This window comes from Somniosus microcephalus, chromosome 21 (genome assembly GCF_052327205.1).
Source record: "Somniosus microcephalus isolate GS21.2 chromosome 21, FLI_Smic_1.0, whole genome shotgun sequence".
Classification (NCBI taxonomy): Eukaryota; Metazoa; Chordata; class Chondrichthyes; order Squaliformes; family Somniosidae; genus Somniosus; species Somniosus microcephalus.
In genome coordinates this window covers 2,232,139-2,248,906 of record NC_141007.1, presented here as the reverse complement: position 1 = coordinate 2,248,906, position 16,768 = coordinate 2,232,139, and the positions used below count along the sequence as shown (strand labels likewise).

Genomic DNA, 16,768 nt, shown 5'->3' with positions numbered 1-16,768 from the left:
CATGGAAAGAGTAGAGGTTCATTGCACTGCAAATGGAATAGCAGATGAAAAAAAAGCTTCAGTACTTCTGAACTTAATGGGCGCGAAGACATACGGGCTGTTACGAAACTTAATCACTCCAGCCAAACCAAAGGACAAGAATTTTAAAGAAATTGTTGATACCCTGCAGGAGCATTTAAACCCAACACCGCTGCTGATAGCGGAACGATTCAAGTTCTTCAAGAGAAATCAACACAAGAATGAAAGTAACGCTGATTACCTAACCGAATTAAGAAAGCTATCAAAGTACTGCCAATTCGGAGCAGGACTATCGGATTATCTTCGAGACAAATTTGTTTGCGGTCTCTTAAGTGAAGGAACACAAAAAAGACTGCTTTCTGAAAAAGATTTAACATTGGACAAAGCTTTCAGTATGGCTGTATCATACGAAGCAGCAGCAAAAGGAGCTGCAGAGATACAACGAGAGACACAGGACTTCGGCACCCATGAAATGACACAGGAGTTCGGAAGACGTTATCGCTGCGGCAGGTCCACCCATAACCAGAGGGACTGCTGGTTCAAGGGCAAAGCATGCAGGCAATGCGGTAAGATTGGACACATTGCACGGGTATGCCAATCTGGACAAAATAAATCCACTGACAGAAAACAAAAAATCAATAAAGAAAAGTACAGGAAGGTACAAATGATGACGGACAATAGCTCCGAAGACCAGAATAGCGATAGCGACTCTGGAAACAAGAGACTAAGCTGTCTCAAATTACATAATGTACTTGCCAAAGAGGATTACCAAACCATTTGGGTTACCCTCACAATAGCAGGGTCCCCAGTTAAAATGGAGCTAGATACAGGATCAGCTCTAACCGTAATAAATCGACGAGATTACGAGAGGCTATTTTCGCATATACCTCTAAAAGACACATCCATTATCTTAAAAACATATACGGGGCAGAAAGTCTACCCCAAAGGAAAAATAAGGGTGCCTGTGGTATACAACGGCAAAGAAATACAGAAGTTGTATTTATACATTCTACAAGATGGTGGTCCACCGTTGTTGGGACGTGAATGGATAAGGAAGATACGTTTAGACTGGCACTCCATTGAGGCACTGACGGTGACCAGTAAGGAAAAAAACAACGATGACATCATACCTGAACGATTAAAAGACATCTTGGCCAACGCCAAAGAAGTGTTTCAAGAGAAACTAGAAACCTTGAAAGGCATCACCGCCTCAATAAAAGTGGACGATGCAGCAATTCCCAAATTTTTTAAGGCAAGACCGGTGCCATACGCAATACGTCCGGCAGTCGAGGCAGAGCTGGAGAATTTGGAAAAGGCAGGCATATTATCCAAAATAGATTGGAGCGAATGGGCAACACCCATCGTTCCAGTCATGAAAAAAGCATTGAAAAATAACTGAGGAACAGAGAAAAATTCGCATCTGTGGGGACTTTAAGGTGACTGTAAACCCGGTCCTTCACACGGTACAGTATCCTCTTCCGAGGATAGAAGATATTTTCGCCTCACTATCCGGAGGGAAACGTTTCACAAAAATTGACTTGGCACAGGCATATCTACAGATGGAGGTTGAGGAGACCTCTAAAAAGTATCTCACAATAAACACACACAAAGGCCTGTACCAGTACAATCGACTGGTTTTTGGAGTAGCATCAGCTCCAGCTATCTGGCAATGAGCTATGGAGCAAGTCCTGCAAGGGATTCCAGGGACTCAATGCTACCTAGACGACATCCTTATAACAGGAGAAAACGACAACGAGCACCTTGCCAATTTGGAGCAGGTGCTCACTAGGCTGAAAGAACGGGGCCTACGAGCAAATTGCCCCAAGTGCGAATTTTTCCAAAATCAGATATCATATTGTGGTCACATAATTAATAAGGAAGGGTTGCATAAGTCACCTGAAAAAATTGAAGCAGTTATAAAAGCCCCAGCACCTGAAAATGTTTCACAATTAAGGTCATTCCTGGGATTAATAAATTACTATCATAAATTTTTACTGAACTTATCAACTATTCTACACCCTCTTAATGATCTTCTACAGACAGGAGTGATTTGGAAATGGAACGAAGACTGTAAACGTGCCTTCCATAAATGTAAAGACTTAATCACATCCGAGAAAGTTTTGGCTCATTACAACCCATCACTACCAATCAGACTGGCGTGCGATGCATCCCCTTACGGCATAGGAGCAGTATTATCCCATAAATTCCCTGATGGCTCAGAACGGCCGATAGCTTTTGCGTCACGCTCATTAAACTCAGCTGAGCGTAACTATGCCGAAATAGACAGGGAAGCACTCAGCCTGGTATGGGGAGTGAAGAAATTCAACCATTACCTACACGGACAAAAATTTACCTTGCTGACTGACCATCAACCCCTCATCTCCATATTCAACCCTAAAAAAGGTGTCCCCATTATGACGGCACAAAGACGACAGAGGTGGTCCCTTTTTCTAGGGGCACACCAATACAACATTGAATACAAAGGGTCAAAACAGCATGGGAATGCTAACGGTTTATCACGCCTACCGTTGCCAACGATAGAAGAGGCACCTACAGTGGACCCAGTAGAGATATTCCACTCTACCATAGTGGAATGTCTACCGGTGACAAATTCTGCCATTGAAAGGGAGACAAGAAATGACCCTACTCTCTCACGGGTCTACGATTTAACAGTGAAGGGATGGCCAGCACATGGCGAACCACTGTTGCCAGCATTCTCGCAAAGAAGGGAACAGCTGTCAGTGTGCCGAGGAACCTTGATGTGTGGATCCAGAGTGGTGATTCCACCCAAACTCCAGGATAAAGTGCTAAAGGAGCTTCACGAGGGGCATCTGGGTGGAGTGAAAATGAAGAACCTAGCTAGGGCATTTGTATGTTGGCCAGGTATCGATGGAGACATCGAAGACATGACCAAGAGCTGCCTAGGATGCCAGAAGGTCCAAAATGCTCCGCCACAGGCCCCTCTACATCCATGGGAGTGGCCCTCATCTCCCTGGCAAAGGGTGCACATCGACTTTGCTGGTCCATTTATGCACTCAATGTTCTTAATCGCAGTTGATGCACACTCCAAGTGGCCGGAGGTAATAAAGATGTCCTCCACCACCACGGAAATAACCATCACAGTATTAAGGACCATATTTGCCAGGAATGGGCTGCCGGAACAGATATGTTCTGATAATGGACCGCAATTTGTGTCCGAAGAATTCAGAAAGTTCTTAAAGAACAATGGGGTAAAGCACTACACGTCCGCCCCCTACCATCCCGCCACCAATGGATTGGCTGAAAGGTTTGTCCAGACCTTCAAGAAGGCCATAAAGGCCATGGGTAATGAAGACATAAAACTTCAGCACAAGGTGGATAACTTCTTATTTGCATATAGGAATGCAACACATATGGTTACTAACCAAACTCCTGCCATGATGTTCTACAATAGAAACCTAAGATGCCGGCTGGATTTGGTCAAGCCCAACATCCGAAGGGACGTGGAGAACCGGCAGTTTCATGGTATGAATGAAAGGCCAACTAGGGCCTTCCAGATAGGCCAACCGGTTTTGGCCCGGGACTACCGTACCGAGAAATGGCAGCCTGGAACTATCTGCACACGACTAGGACCACTGATGTATACCGTGGACATCGGAGAAAGCATAATAAGGCGCCATGCTGACCAAATCATCAAGTCATCCGAAAAGGGACAACCTACACCACCACTCTATACATCTAACGATAAAGTAGAGATACCCATATCTACCTCCGATCCGGTGAGACTGGAACCCGATGAACCCGACACTGGCATTCAAGCCGAATCAGCCTTGCCAGAAGAACCTACTACACCACCAGAAACTACTACACCCCCGAGGCGTTATCCGGACCGAGTCAGGAAGCCTCCTGAGAGACTAACTTATAATTAATTAATACAGCAATGTATATTATTTTGCATATAACATGTAATTAATAATTACTTAAAATATGATGAACTAGTTAGCTAGAAGGGGAGGAATTGTGGTGTATGTGCCTTTAAGAGCCCCAGGTGTGCGTAATGCCGGTAATTGCCACTTGGGCTATATAAGCCTGTGTATTGTGTATATCCTTTAGAACCCCCCCCAGACTTGCTTAGTAAATACCTATGAACCAACTCCTGTCTTCAGTGTCTTTATCTACACACGGACACTACAGCAGTGATCACCTCGCCAACCTGGAGCAGGTGCTCACTAGATTGAAGGAATATGGGCTCCGAGCTAATCGCCACAAATGTGAGTTTTTCCAGAAGCAGATCTCGTATTGTGGCCACGTTATTGCTGAAGAGGGGTTACATAAGTCCCCTGAAAAGATTGAGGCAGTAGTCAAGGCTCCAGCACCGGAAAATGTGTCACAACTGAGGTCGTTCCTCGGGCTGGTGAACTACTACCATAAGTTCTTGCTGAATTTGTCTACAGTACTACACCCACTGAACACCCTACTGCAAACGGGGGTACCATGGAAGTGGAATGACAAATGTAAACGAGCTTTCCAGAAGTGCAAAGAATTGATCACATCAAAAGAGGTGTTGGCTCATTTCAACCCAGCACTACCAATTCGGTTGGTGTGTGATGCATCACCCTATGGTATTGGAGCAGTGCTGTCGCACAAATTCCTGGACGGCTTGGAGAGGCCAGTAGCCTTTGCGTCTCGGTCACTAACCTCAGCTGAGCGTAACTACGCCCAGATTGACAGGGAGGCCCTCAGCCTAGTGTGGGGAGTGAAAAAGTTCAACCACTATCTGCACGGGCAGAAGTTCACCTTGCTGACTGACCACCAATCACTTGCCTCCATCTTTAATCCAAAGAAGGGCGTTCCGGTGATGACTGCGCAACGGCTACAAAGATGGTCCCTTTTTCTAGGGGCGAACCAATATGAAATAGAATATAAGGGCATGAAACAGCATGGGAACGCTGATGGGCTATCACGCCTGCCACTGCCTACTGCGGAGGAAGCACCAGCAGTGGACCCTGTTGAAATATTTTATTCGACTATAATTGAACGCTTGCCAGTAACTAACGCGGATATAGAGAAGGAGACCCGAAATGACCCGACACTGTCTCGGGTATATGATTTGACGGTGAAGGGATGGCCAACACATGGCGACTCACTCTTGCCAGCATTCTCATCCAGAAGAGAACAGCTGTCAGTATGCCAGGGGACCTTGATGTGTGGATCCCGAGTGGTAATTCCACCCAAGTTAAGGGAGAGAGTGCTCAATGAGCTTCACGAAGGCCATCTGGGAGGGGTGAAAATGAAAAGCCTTGCTAGGGCTTATGTGTGGTGGCCGGGGATCGATCAGCAAATCGAGGACCTGACAAAGAGCTGCTCAGGATGCCAGAAGGTCCAAAATGCATCACCACACGCCCCTCTGCACCCATGGGAGTGGCCCTCCTCTCCATGGCAACGGGTGCATATTGATTTTGCTGGTCCATTCATGGACTCAATGTTCTTAATAGCTGTGGATGCGCACTCGAAATGGCCTGAGGTGATCAAAATGTCCTCCACCACCACGGAGAAAACGATTGCAGTCCTATGGACCATATTTGCCAGGAACGGCTTGCCAGAGCAGATTTGCTCTGATAACGGACCACAGTTTGTGTCCAAGAGTTTCGGAAATTTATGAGAAGGAATGGGGTAAGGCATTACACATCCGCCCCGTATCATCCAGCCACAAATGGATTGGCTGAGAGGTTCGTACAAACCTTTAAAAAGGCAGTAATGGCCATGTGCGATGACGCCATTCCACTGCAGCATGGCTGCCATTTCTCAGTGCGGTAGTCCCGGGCCAAAACTGGTTGACCTATCTTAAAACTCCTGGTCGGCCTTTCATTCATATTCTGAAACTGCCTGTTCTCCACATCTCTTCAGACGTTTGGCTTAACCAAATCCAAGCGGCATCGTAGTCTTCGATCGAAGAACATCATGGCTGGAGTTTGGTTGGTAACCGCATGTGTTGCATTCCGGTAGGCAAACAAGAAGTTGTCCACCTTGTGTTGTAGGGGTATATCTTCCATACACATTGCCTTGATAGCCTTCTTGAATGTTTGAACAAACCTCTCGGCCAATCCATTAGTGGCTGGATGATATGGGGCAGATGTGTAATGCTTAACACCATTGTTCTTTAAGAACCTCCAGAACTCTTCAGACACAAACTGTGGTCCATTGTCAGAGCAAATCTGTTCAGGCAGCCCATTCCTGGCGAATATGGTTCGTAAAACTGGGATAGTTTTTTCCATTGTGGTTGAGGACATTTTTATTACATCTGGCCACTTTGAATGTGCATCCACCGCAATTAAAAACATCGAGTCCATGAAGGGACCAACAAAATCAATGTGCACCCTTTGCCATGGAGATGAGGGCCACTCCCATGGATGTAGAAGAGCTTGTGATGGGGCGTTTTGGACCTTCTGGCATCCTGCACAGCTCTTGGTCATCTCTTCGATTTCTCTATCGATTCCCGGCCACCACACAAACGCTCTGGCTAAGTTCTTCATTTTTACCCTACCCAGATGACCCTCATGAAGCTCATTGAGCACTCTATCCATCAACTTAGGTGGAATTACTACTCTGGATCCACACATCAAGGTTCCTCTGCACACTGACAGCTGTTCTCTTCTCGGCGAGAATGCTGGCAGCAGTGGTTCGCCATGTGCTGGCCATCCCTTCACCGTTAAATCATAGACCCGTGATAGTGTCGGGTCATTCCGTGTTTCCTTTTCTATGTTTGCATTCATCACAGGGAGACATTCGACTATGGTCGAATGGAATAACTCCATTGGATCCACTGCAAGTTCTTCTTCTTCCACCGTCAGCAACGGTAGGTGTGACAATCCATCAGCATTCCCATGCTGTTTCGTTCCTTTGTACTCGATGACATATTGGTGCGCCCCTAGGAAAAGGGACCACCTCTGCAGCCGTTGCGCTGTCATTATCGGTACGCCCTTCAGAGGGTTGAAAATGGAGACAAGAGGTTGATGATCGGTTAGTAGAGTAAATTTTTGACCGTGCAGGTAGTGAATGAACTTCTTCACCCCCCACACTAGGCTGAGGGCCTCTCTGTCAATCTGGTTGTAGTTACGCTCGGCAGAAGTTAACGAGCGTGACGCAAAAGCTATCGGCCTCTCTAAACCATCAAGGAATTTATGTGACAGTACCGCCCCAATGCCGTAGGGAGACGCATCACACACCAGTCTGATCGGCAGCGCTGGGTTGTAGTGAGCCAATACTTCTCTTGAAGTGATTAAGTCCTTACTCTTCTGAAAGGCTCGCTTACAGTCATTGCTCCATTTCCATGCTACTCACGTTCGTAGCAGGGCGTTCAGTGGATGCAGAATTGTCGACAAATTCGGCAAAAACTTATGGTAGTAATTCACCAATCCGAGGAATGACCTCAGTTGCGACACATTTTTAGGCGCTGGGGCCTTAACAACCGCTTCAATTTTGTCAGGGGACTTATGTAACCCCTCTTCATCAATCACGTGGCCACAATACGATATCTGTTTCTTAAAAAACTTGCACTTGGGGCGGTTGGCTCATAGCCCATGTTCCCGTAGTGTAGTGAGCACCTGTTCTAGGTTAAGGTGTTCACTGTCATCTTCACCTGTCACAAGGATGTTGTCCAAGTAGCACTGAGTCCCCGGAATCCCTTGCAGGACTTCTTCCATCGCTCTTTGCCATATCGCCGGAGCCGATGCTACTCCGAATACCAATCGATGATACTGGTAAAGAGCTTTGTGAGTGTTGATCGTGAGATACTTCCTAGAGGATTCTTCAACCTCCATCTGTAAATATGCTTGTGCTAGGTCAATTTTTGTAAAACGCTTCCCTCCAGACAGTGAGGCAAAGATGTCTTCTATCCTTGGCAGAGGATATTGTACTGTGTGAAGGACTGGGTTCACCGTCACCTTGAAATCCCCACAGATGCGAACCTTCCTTGGCTCCTCAGACTTATTGCTTAATGTTTTCTTCATGACAGGAATGATGGGTGTCGCCCACTCACTCCAGTCGACCTTAGACAACACACCTGCCTTCTCCAGATTCTCCAGCTCTGCCTCGACGGCTGGGCGAATTGCATATGGTACCGGTCTTGTTTTGAAAAACTTGGGAATTGCATGCTCTTCTATTTTTACCGAGGCGGTTACGCCTTTAAGAGTGCCCAGTTCTTATTGAAATACCTCTTTGGCATTAGCCAAGATTGTTGACAATCGTCCAGGAGTGACGTCTTCATCTTTTTTGATGTCCACCGTCATTGCATGAATGGAGTGCCAATCTAAGCTTATCTTCCTGATCCATTCACGTCCCAATAACGGTGGTCCACCAATTTGCAGTATGTAGAGATACAATTTCCGTATTTTCTTGCCGTTGTATTCGACAGGCACCCTTATTTTTCCTCTGGGGTATACTTTTTGCCCCGTATACGTCGTCAAGACGATGGATGTCTCTCTCAAGGGTATGTGTGAGAATAGCCGCTCGTAGTCTCGTTGATTCATGATGGTTAGCGCTGATACTGTATCCAATTCCATTTCAACTTGGGACCCTGCTATCGTGAGGGTGACCCAAATGGTTCGGTGATCCTCTTTTGCAATTACATTGTGAAGGTTGAGACAGCTTACTCTCCTGTTCCCGGATTCACTATCGCTCATCTGGTCTTCGGAACTACTGTCCGTCATCTCTTGTACTTTCTTGTACGGTTCCTTAGTAGCCTTTTTGTTGTCGCTGGTCTTCTTCCCAGACCTGCAGACTCGTGCAATGTGTCCCATCTTTCCGCATTGCCTGCATATTTTGTCCTTGGACCAGCAGTCCTTCTGGTCATGGTTAGTTCTGCTGCAGCGATAACGTTTTGCAAATCCCCGTGTCATTTCATGGGTGCCGTATTCCTGTGGCTTTTGTTGAATTTCCGCAGCTCCCCTGGCTGCTGCTTCATATGACACTGCCACGCTGAAAGCCTTATCTAGCATCAGCTTCTAGAGTAACTTCTTCTGTGTTCCTTCACTCGGGAGTCCACAGACAAATTTGTCCCGTAGGGTATCTGCCAGTCCTGCTCCGAACTGGCAGTGCATTGATAGCTTGCGTAGTTCCGTAAGGTACTCAGCATTGCTCTCATCTTTATGCTGAGTTCTCCTGTGGAATTTAAATCTTTCTGCTATCAACAGCGGTGCAGGGTTTAGGTGTTCCTGTAGGACAGCAACAATTTCGTTAAAACTCTTCACCTTCGGTTTGGCTGGAGTAATCAGGTCCCACAATAGGCCGTACGTTCTAGCGCCCATTAAGTTTAGCAATACCGATGTCTTTTTCTCATCGGCTATTTCATTTGCCTCGCAATATACCTCGACTCTTTCCACATACGTGGTCCAGTCCTCTACTGCATTATCAAAGGCAGTGATACAGCCAGTCTTCGGCATCTTGAAAATCTAAAATGGCGCCTCCCGTGCTTTGCCTTCTTCCCCGATTTAACAAAATGGTGCCTCCCGCACTTTGCCTTCTTCCCCGCTGATTAAGATGGCGCCTCCCACGCTTTGCCTTCTTCCCCGCTGTTGCTAGCGCTGCTTTCCGTGGTTTCCATTGCAACCTGCAGCCCCTCGCAGTTTCCTGCGCGTTTAATATTTCTTTTTTTAAATTATTTTCCCGTCGTGGAACAACCCTGTGGAACTCTTGCCTTCCTCTTCTCGGGTCTATACGCAGCTCGGCTTCGTAGCACCGGCCGCGCCCTGTGTGCTCCACCCTCTCTCTCTCCTCTTCCCGACAGCGCTGCTCGGCCCCGTTGCAAGCCACCCGCTCGAGTTCTAGAGCGCCGCAGCCCAGGAAGGATCAGTGTACTACCTGCCACCAGCCCGATCAGCTGAAGCACCATCGACAGGAACCAGGCCCCGCTTTCGACAGCTTCTCCAGCAATCTTCAACTCCGCTAACACAGGGGCGGATGCCCACGGTCGACGCCCGTTTCTACTGCTTCTTTCTTCCTTCTGGCCTCGACCTCTTCTCACTTCACTGCAGGAATTGATCCCAGGAGGTGGTGCAGACTGTAGGTAAGTTCGTATCTGCTCATCGCCAGTATTATGTCCGTGTATGATTGAGACACGGACAGCAGGAGTTGAACAAAACAAGTCTTTACTGATTGAAGTCAATCGGGAAACTGAAACTACATAGGCTCGCTAGCGCCTTTTATACAGGGGTGGTCACTGCCGGTACTGCAGTCTGAGACCAGTTATTCTCTTAAAGGTACATACACAACAGACCTGTATACCGTTTCTCCTGTAGTTTCCCTGCTAACTTCGTTGTTCATTAAAACCTGTTGATTTGATTCATCGAGTCGAATACTTTATTCAGCTAGCAACCTCCGTTCCTACATTGGTGACCCCAATCTCGTCGGACAACTTTCATCGAGGATGAACACGAACGCCATCGCCCTTAAACTGCTGCAGTTCTGGGAACAGCAGCCAGCAGCATGGTTTTTCCAGGCAGATGCACAGTTCGCTCTCCGGGAGGTCACAACGGATGCGACCCATTATTATTACGTGGTTGCCACTCTCGACAGTGCCATGGCCTCATGTGTCATCAGCATCCTTGGAAGCCCACCGGAGGAGGGCAAGTACGAAGCGCTTAAAGCTCGTTTGCTACAGGTATTTGATCTTAATAAGTCGGAGCGGGCACGCAAGCTCATTTCCATGCCCGGCCTCGGGGACTCAAAACCATCAGAGCTGATGAGTCAAATGCTCACGCTGTTGGGTGTGGAACCCCAATGCTTTTTATTCGGTGAGCTTTTCCTCTGCCAGCTACCCGAACCGGTTCAGGCGGCATTGGCCAACTCAGCCATCACAGACGGTGCTGAACTCGCTGCAGAGGCAGACAAGATATTTACTGTTACTCAGCAATGTTGTGCAGCCGCGAGGTGTTTTTCCCCCACGTGAAAGAAAACCAGCTCACCCCCAGCAGGATGGTGCGTGTACCACGCCCGTTTTGGCGCCAAAGCTCAATGCTGCCGGCCTCCTTGCAGTTTCCCTCAAGAAACACCAAAAAAAAACTCCAACAAGCCCGCGTCCTCCCAGACGGATGACAAGGTCTAAGAAGCACAGCAAGTTAGCCATGGCGGCGGGCTCGGCGGGCAAACTCATTTATGTTACGGATTCCGTTATGGGCCGCCGGTTCCTGTGCGACTCTGGCTCGCAGTACAGCACCCTCCCAGCTTCAAAGCTGGACCTACTATCCGGCAGCCAAGGTCCTTCCCTCGTGGCAGTAAATGGCGTGGCCATGCGTATGTTCGGGAAACGGATGGTAAACTTAACCTTCACTGGTCAATGTTTTGTCTGTGACTTTATTACAGCCAAGGTCTCACAGGCCATCCTGGGGGCCGATTTTTTCTACGCCAACGGTCCGCTGGTCGACGACAAACACTGCCGACACATTAATGCATCCACATTCCAAGCAGTGCCCTGCCACCGCAGCACCGCCATGTCATGGTCGGTGGCCTGCGCGGTTCCGTCGCAAGACGGCTTTACACGCCTGCTCAGCGAATTCCCAGAGCTCACCAGGCCCACTTTTTCAGCTTTAAGCACACGGCACGGGGTGGAGCACCATATCTCCATGACTGGAGCACCAGTTTACGCTCGGGCGCGGCGATTAGAAGCCAGCAAGCTGGCAGCCACAAAGGCTGAGTTCCAGACCATGGAGCGCCTCGGGATCATCCGGCGTTCGGACAGCCCTTGGTCTTCCCCACTGCAGATAGTCCCTAAACCTGGTGGCGGATGGCGTCCTTGCGGGGATTACAGACGCTTAAACGATGCCACGACACCGGACAGGTACCCGATTCCCCACATCCAAGATTTTTCGGCTCATCTGGCTAGAAACGCTATATTTTCTAAAGTGGATTGCGTTCGTGGATATCACCAAGTTCCGGTGCACCCTCCAGATGTCCCCAAAACGGCAGTCATCACTCCGTTCGGCCTTTTTGAGTTCCTCCGCATGCCATTCAGTCTGAAAAATGCAGCTCAAGCATTCCAGCATTTGATGGACTCTGTATTACGGGACCTGCCCTTCATTTTTGTCTACTTGGATGACATCCTCATAGCCAGTAAGGATTCAACAGCTCACATGGCCCACTTATGTACTCTTTTCGCCCGACTCAGCCAACACAGCCTTATTGTCAATCCGGCCAAATGCACGTTCGGAGTATCCTGCATTGATTTCCTGGGACAAAGGATTAGCCCAGAAGGCGCCGTCCCACTAGCCACCAAGGTAGAGGCAGTCACCGCATTCCCGCAGCCTCGCACGGTCAAATCCCTGCAAGAGTTCTTGGGGATGGTAAAGTTTTATCATCGTTTCATCCCCAAAGCGGCCCGGTTGATGCAACCGCTGTATGAATCACTAAAGGGAAAGTTGGGCAAGGATGTTCTCACTTGGACACTGCAAATGGACCAGGTGTTCCGTGATGCCAAGGTGGCGTTGGTAGATGCAACTATGCTGGTGCACCCACGTCCAGGCGCGACTGTGGCCCTCACCACGGATGCCTCCGACTATGCCATCGGAGCAGTTCAAGAGCAATGGGTCAACGGGGGTTGGTAGCCGTTAGCCTTTTTCAGCCGCCAACTGCGCAAGAACGAGCGAAAGTATAGCACTTTTGACAGAGAGCTGCTAGCCCTGTTTTTTGCCATCAGGCATTTCCGTTTCCTCCTAGAAGGCCGCCCGTTCATCGCCTTCATGGACCACAAGCCGCTCACCTTCGCTATGGCCAAAGCGGCGGAACCTTGGTCAGCTCGGCAGCAGCGCCACCTCACGTTTACATCAGAATTCACGACGGATTTGCGGCACGTGTTGGGCAAGGATAATCTCATGGCAGATTGCCTTTCCCGAGTTCCAGTCCAGGCAGTCCACCTGGGCATCGATTTCGTCGGACTGGCAGGAGATCAACCGGCAGACCCAGAAGTACAAACGTTCAGGACCACGCCTTCCAGTTGGCAGGTTGCAGATGTGCCGTTTCAAGAGGCAGGAACCGCACTCCTGTGCGACACATCCGTGGGAGTGCTCCGGCCCATTGTGCCGGTCGAATGGCGCAAGAAGGTATTCCAGGCAATCCACGGGTTATCTCACCCGGGAATGCGGGCTTCTCAGCGGCTAATGTCCCGCAAATTCGTTTGGAAAGGCATGCATCTGGACGTCCGGGACTGGACAAACTATTGCGTCGATTGCCAAAAGTCCAAAGTTCACCGTCACGTCAAGGCCCCGCTGGCAAACTCCCCGGTGCCTGAGCGCCATTTCGACCACGTTCACTTGGATTTAGTAGGCCCCCTTCCTGGGTCACGTGGATTCACACACCTCCTGACAGTTGTAGACCGGACCACCAGGTGGCCAGAGGCGATTCCATTGGCCACCACCACCACAGCAGACGTAGCCAGAGCATTTCTTTCATCATGGGTAGCTCGTTTTGGAGTGCCATCGGACATCTCCTCGGACCGCGGTCCGCAATTCACCTCAGAGCTGTGGAACGCAGTGGCACAAGGCCTGGGTACCAAGCTGCACCGCACCACCACGTACCATCCACAGGCGAATGGCCTGTGTGAAAGGTTTCATCGGTCCCTCAAAGTGTCCCTCTGTGCCAGCCTGCGAGAACCCAACTGGGTGGATAGGCTCCCATGGGTGATGCTCGGCCTCCGGACTGCACCAAAGGAGGATCTTCAGTCTTCATTGGCTGAGCTGGTTTATGGCCAGACACTCAGAGTGCCAGGTGACTTCCTACCTCCTCACACCGAACCATGGTCTGCAACTCAACAGCTCCTACTGCATCAGGAGGCGGCTAGGAATTTCCGGCCCATCCCAACCTCGCAGCACGACCTGCAGAGGCCTCACGTTCTGACTGAGCTCATGAGTTCGGACTATGTCTTTATTTGGCAAGACGGTCACAGAGACTCACTCAAGCCACCGTATACCGGACCCTTTCATGTCATCTCAGCAGGGGAAGAGTTCTTCACAGTCGAAGTCGGTGGAAAGTCTGATACTGTTTCGGTCGACCGGCTCAAACCAGCCCACCTGGATTGGACTGAGCCTGTCGTGGCTGCCCAACCGCCTCGCCGTGGCGGACCGCCGTTAGCCACCAGACCAGCTGTGCATCAACCCACCGTCGAACAGCCTGATTCGTCCTCTGACGCGCCTGCAGCTCTGACCACCATTTCTGCCTCGCCCAAGATGCCGCTTCTGTCACAATCCAGCTCTGGTTCTTCGAATAACGCCCCGTTTCCGCTGCCTGAGTTTCGCCGCCGTTCCACCAGGATCATTAAGCCTCCTACTTGGTTGACAATGTCTGTTAAAGTGGATTCTGGGGAGGCGCCTGTGGCAGAGCCACCAAGGGTCTCAGAACAATTATTAATAATCCCTATAACTACAGTATAGTGCAACCGCAGACTGCACCTTTAAACTGACCCTCATTTGTGTGATTTCCTGGAGACCCACTACTTGGATTAACTGTACTGTATAGTGTTTTCCTGCACTCCACGCGATGACGTCATGGTGCTGCTCATGTGACCACCAGTGGCGTGAAGAACGTGATGACGTCACGACGTCAGCTTCCAGAATCTTCCAGTAGTCGTCGAATGCCCAGCAAGCTTTATAGACCTGTATACCGTTTCTCCTGTAGTTTCCCTGCTAACTTCGTTGTTCATTAAAACCTGTTGATTTGATTCATCGAGTCGAATACTTTATTCAGCTAGGAACCTCCGTTCCTACACTATCATCTAAAAGAAGGCTAGGATCCACACAGCCAAACTGTGACACGTTCCTGCCCCTAAATCTCGGTAACAGAGAGTGTGGACCGCCTGGTTCAGAGTACAAACATTCAGACTGATACAGTCTCTCTGTCTGTCTCTCTCTTTCTCACTGGTTGCTGTCTCTGGGTGTTGAGATGGAATGCACAGGACACCAGTTGCTCCGTTCTGTTCCTCAGTTTCTGAGGAGAGAGAGACAGAGAGAGGCTAGAGGGGCAGTGAGATCATTATTTCTAATCTCCTATAAATCAAACATATTTCTGCCGGCGAACAATATAATACCTTCAATCCAGATATGGGTGAACACAGCCAGAGCTGTGATTGGCTCCTGCTCCTGAATCTGGGGAACAGACACTGTGAGGAGCGCCGGCCTAAGAGTTTTTAACACTGACTGAGCTGTGAAACTCCAACTAACCCCGAGAATCGGCAGCACAGGCCGAGCGGAGAGGAAAACCTGTCCCAGGAACTGTAAATCAGGGAACAGATTGTGCTGTGAATGAGCAGAGTGAACATTGTGTCAGCGAGAGTGTGTTAAATGGGCTGGCGGGTTAGAATAATGTCACTGTGTTTGTGTGTCCGCTCTCATCGCCGGATTTCAGAGACCCTCTGGTGTAAATTTCAAAGATTTCCCTGTCATAGGATCGCCCTGCCCCCCTGCTCAGCCCCGAAGTGGGAATTAAACCTGAAGTTTTAGTTGATTTCAAATTTCAGTCAAAAAACAGCGAACATTCCCGCGATGGGGTGAGAGAGCACGATCTGTGCAGCAATGAAACGGCTTTAAATCGAAATTGCTGCCTTGAATTCTGATGAAACTTTCTCGGCAGCAAACATCCCGGTCTTCGAGACAGAGAGAGACCAATCTGGGAATGTGGAGTGCCCGAGGTTATTTGGAATCAGAGTTAATGAGAAGAGAGAAACACAGAGAGGCTGGAGGGGCCGGGAGCTGACAGCAGGATGTCTCCGCCCCGTCAGCTCGCTGCCTTTAAGTTGCTCTGAGCTGCTGCCTTTCTTTTCATTTCTGACCCAGCTCTGACTGTCAGAGAGATTTTCTACAGAGTCGCGGACGTGACAGAGACCGCAGCCGCCGAAACGGCTCCTCCTGCCGCCGCCGCTCAAACCAAGTCTCCCAGCAAGAAGAATAAGGCGGCTCCCCGCTCCAAGCCAGCCGGTCCCACGTTGGGTGAGCAGATCCTCAAGGTTGTGGCGAGTGGAAGAGATCGCAAGGGGATGTCGCTAGCGGCAATAAAGAAGGCTCTGGCTGCCAACGGCGTCGATGTGCTGAAGCTCCGGTCCCAGATCAGGTTAAGTATCAAGAGGAAAGTGGAAAACGGCTCCTTGGAGCAGACCAAGGGCACGGGCGCCGCGGGCTCCTTCAGGCTCGCTAAGAAGGAATCCCAGCGGAAAGAGGGAAAGAAGGTGAAGAAACCAGCAGCCAAGAAATCTGCAGCCAAGAAACCAGCAGCCAAGATATCTGCAGTAAAGAAACCAGCAGCCAAGAAATCTGCAGTAAAGAAACCAGCAGCCAAGAAACCAGCAGCCAAGAAATCTCCAGCCAAGAAACCAGCAGCCAAGAAACCAGCAGCCAAGAAAACGAGCACCAAGAAGGCAGCAACGTCTAAAAAGACAGTGAAAGCGGCGGCTGGGAAGAAGGCGGTGGTGAAGAATCCCAGGAGCCCCAAGAAGGCCACAGGCGGAAAGGTGAAGGCAGCCAAGAAGGTGGCAAAACCCAAGGCCAAGCCCAAATCAGCAAAGTCTCAGAAAGCAGTGCCCAAAAGAAAATAAAAAGGACAACTTGTAAACATCTGAATCCAAAGGCTCTTCTCAGAGCCACCCACGTCTTTCCAAAAAGAGCTGATCACGGAATCAGATGATCCATGTCCCGGGGCCGCCCTCAGATTCCAGGTTGAAATCATTTCAAATGAACCCCGGCTCCCTGGTGACTCGCTGACATTCGCTGCACCCATCCCTCCCCCAGTGTCTGCA

The 16,768-nt window shown here is 49.5% G+C and overlaps 1 protein-coding gene across 1 annotated transcript in view; it reads left to right on the top strand.

The window, feature by feature from the left end:
• Positions 1-16,567, top strand: part of LOC147102547 (uncharacterized) — a 75,361-nt gene extending 58,794 nt beyond the window's left edge. Inside the window, exons 6-7 of the mRNA XM_085964076.1 lie at positions 12,706-12,846; positions 15,813-16,567. Coding sequence (XP_085820202.1) covers positions 12,706-12,846; positions 15,813-16,567 — 896 coding nt within the window. The remainder of the gene's footprint in view (positions 1-12,705; positions 12,847-15,812) is intronic.
• Positions 16,568-16,768: the final 201 nt, after the last annotated feature.